The sequence below is a fragment of the Aethalodelphis obliquidens genome, unplaced genomic scaffold (genome assembly GCF_003676395.1).
Source record: "Aethalodelphis obliquidens isolate GAN/ISIS:26980383/991018 unplaced genomic scaffold, ASM367639v1 scaffold2628, whole genome shotgun sequence".
In the NCBI taxonomy this organism is placed as follows: Eukaryota; Metazoa; Chordata; class Mammalia; order Artiodactyla; family Delphinidae; genus Aethalodelphis; species Aethalodelphis obliquidens.
In genome coordinates, this window is record NW_020840532.1 from 1,310 (window position 1) to 3,060 (window position 1,751).

At 49.5% G+C, this 1,751-nt stretch overlaps 1 protein-coding gene across 1 annotated transcript; it reads left to right on the plus strand.

Annotated features, from left to right (window-relative positions):
- Positions 1–6: 6 nt before the first annotated feature.
- Positions 7–1,744, plus strand: LOC113617199 (protocadherin beta-2-like; the record flags this gene model as incomplete). Its single annotated transcript, XM_027100461.1, is given in 3 exon segments — positions 7–487; positions 490–1,638; positions 1,641–1,744. Coding segments are annotated over 3 exon segments (1,530 nt in total), but the record flags the coding sequence as incomplete, so codon positions are not given.
- Positions 1,745–1,751: the final 7 nt, after the last annotated feature.

Consider the following 1,751-nt stretch of genomic DNA (forward strand, 5'->3'; position numbering starts at 1 on the left):
TAGAAGGAAGAAAGCTACCAGTCTGCGCTCCTCTAGCCAGATGCTCTGCTAAAGAAGCAAGCAGGAAAGGGAGGCTTTCTAAGGCAGTTGCTCCGGGAAATCAGGGCCATGGGCATCTCCACTTATCCCAGTGTCTGAGTGATACTGGGAGATAGATCAGCGACAACGTGAATCCGAGCTGGGTCAAGTTTGCTGGGAGACGAGAGTGCGATGGAGGCAGGAGAGAGGAAGAAATGCTTTCTGAAACAAAGGCAAGTCTTGATATTCTTTGTTTGCCTGGGCATAGCTCAGGCTGGCTCTGAGCCTAGGCGTTATTCAGTGGCCGAGGAAATGGACAGTGGCTCCTTTGTGGCCAATCTGTTGAAAGACTTGGGGTTGGAGGTGTATGATCTAGCTGCTCGGGCCCTCCGGGTCGTTTCCAAAGGGAAAAAAATGCGTTTGCATTTTGATAGGCAGACCGGGGATTTGTTGTTAAATGAGAAACTGGACCGGAGGAGCTGTGTGGCCCTACCGAGCCCTGTGTACTACCTTTCCAGATGTTACTGGAAAGTCCCTTGAAGTTTTTCCAGGCTGAGCTACGGATTAGGGACATAAATGATCATTCTCCAGTTTTCCTAGACAAAGAAATAATATTGAAAATTTCAGAAAGTATCACTCTTGGAACTACTTTCCTAATAGAGCGTGCCCAGGACTTAGATGTAGGAAGCAACAGTCTCCAAAGTTACACAGTCAGCCCCAATTCCCACTTCCATCTTAAATTACAAGACAGTGCCGACGGCACAATATTACCACGGCTGGTGCTGGACAAAGCACTGGATAGAGAGGAACAGCCTGAGATCAGATTAACCGTCACAGCGCTGGATGGCGGGATTCCACCCAGGTCTGGGACCGCCCTAATCCGCATTGAAGTCTTAGACATCAATGATAATGCCCCCGAGTTTGCAAAGCTGCACTATGAGGCGCATGTCCTAGAAAACAGCCCCATTGGATCCCAGGTTGCCATTGTCTCTGCCAGAGATTTAGATATTGGAACCTATGGAGAAATATCTTATGTACTTTCCCAAGCATCTGAGGATATTCGGAAAACATTTGGAATAAATGCAAAATCGGGAGAACTCCTTTTAACACAGGAACTGGATTTTGAATCTATTCAGACTTATACATTAAATATTCAGGCGACAGATGGTGGGGGCCTTTCTGGCAGTTGTGTGGTGTTTGTCCAAGTGATGGATTTGAATGACAACCCGCCAGAACTGACCATGTCAACGCTTATCACTGAGATCCCAGAAAACTTGCAGGAGACTGTAATTGCTGTATTCAGCGTTTCAGATCCTGACTCTGGAGACAATGGAAGGATGGTTTGCTCCATCCAAGATGATCTTCCCTTCATTCTTAAACCCTCTGTTGAGAATTTTTACAGTTTAGTCACAAACACAGCCCTGGACCGAGAAACAAGATCCGAATACAACATCACCATCACCGTCACAGATATGGGGACACCGAGATTGAAAACCCAGCACAACATAACCGTGCTGGTGTCCGACGTCAACGACAATGCCCCCGCCTTCACCCAGACCTCCTACACCCTGTCCGTCCGTGAGAACAACAGCCCCGCCCTGCACATCGGCAGCGTCCGCGCCACAGAGACGCGGGCGCCAACGCCCAGGTCACCTACTCGTTGCTGCCGCCCCTCGACGCGCACGTGCCCCTGGCCTCCCTGGTGTCCATCAACCCGGACAACGGCCACCTGT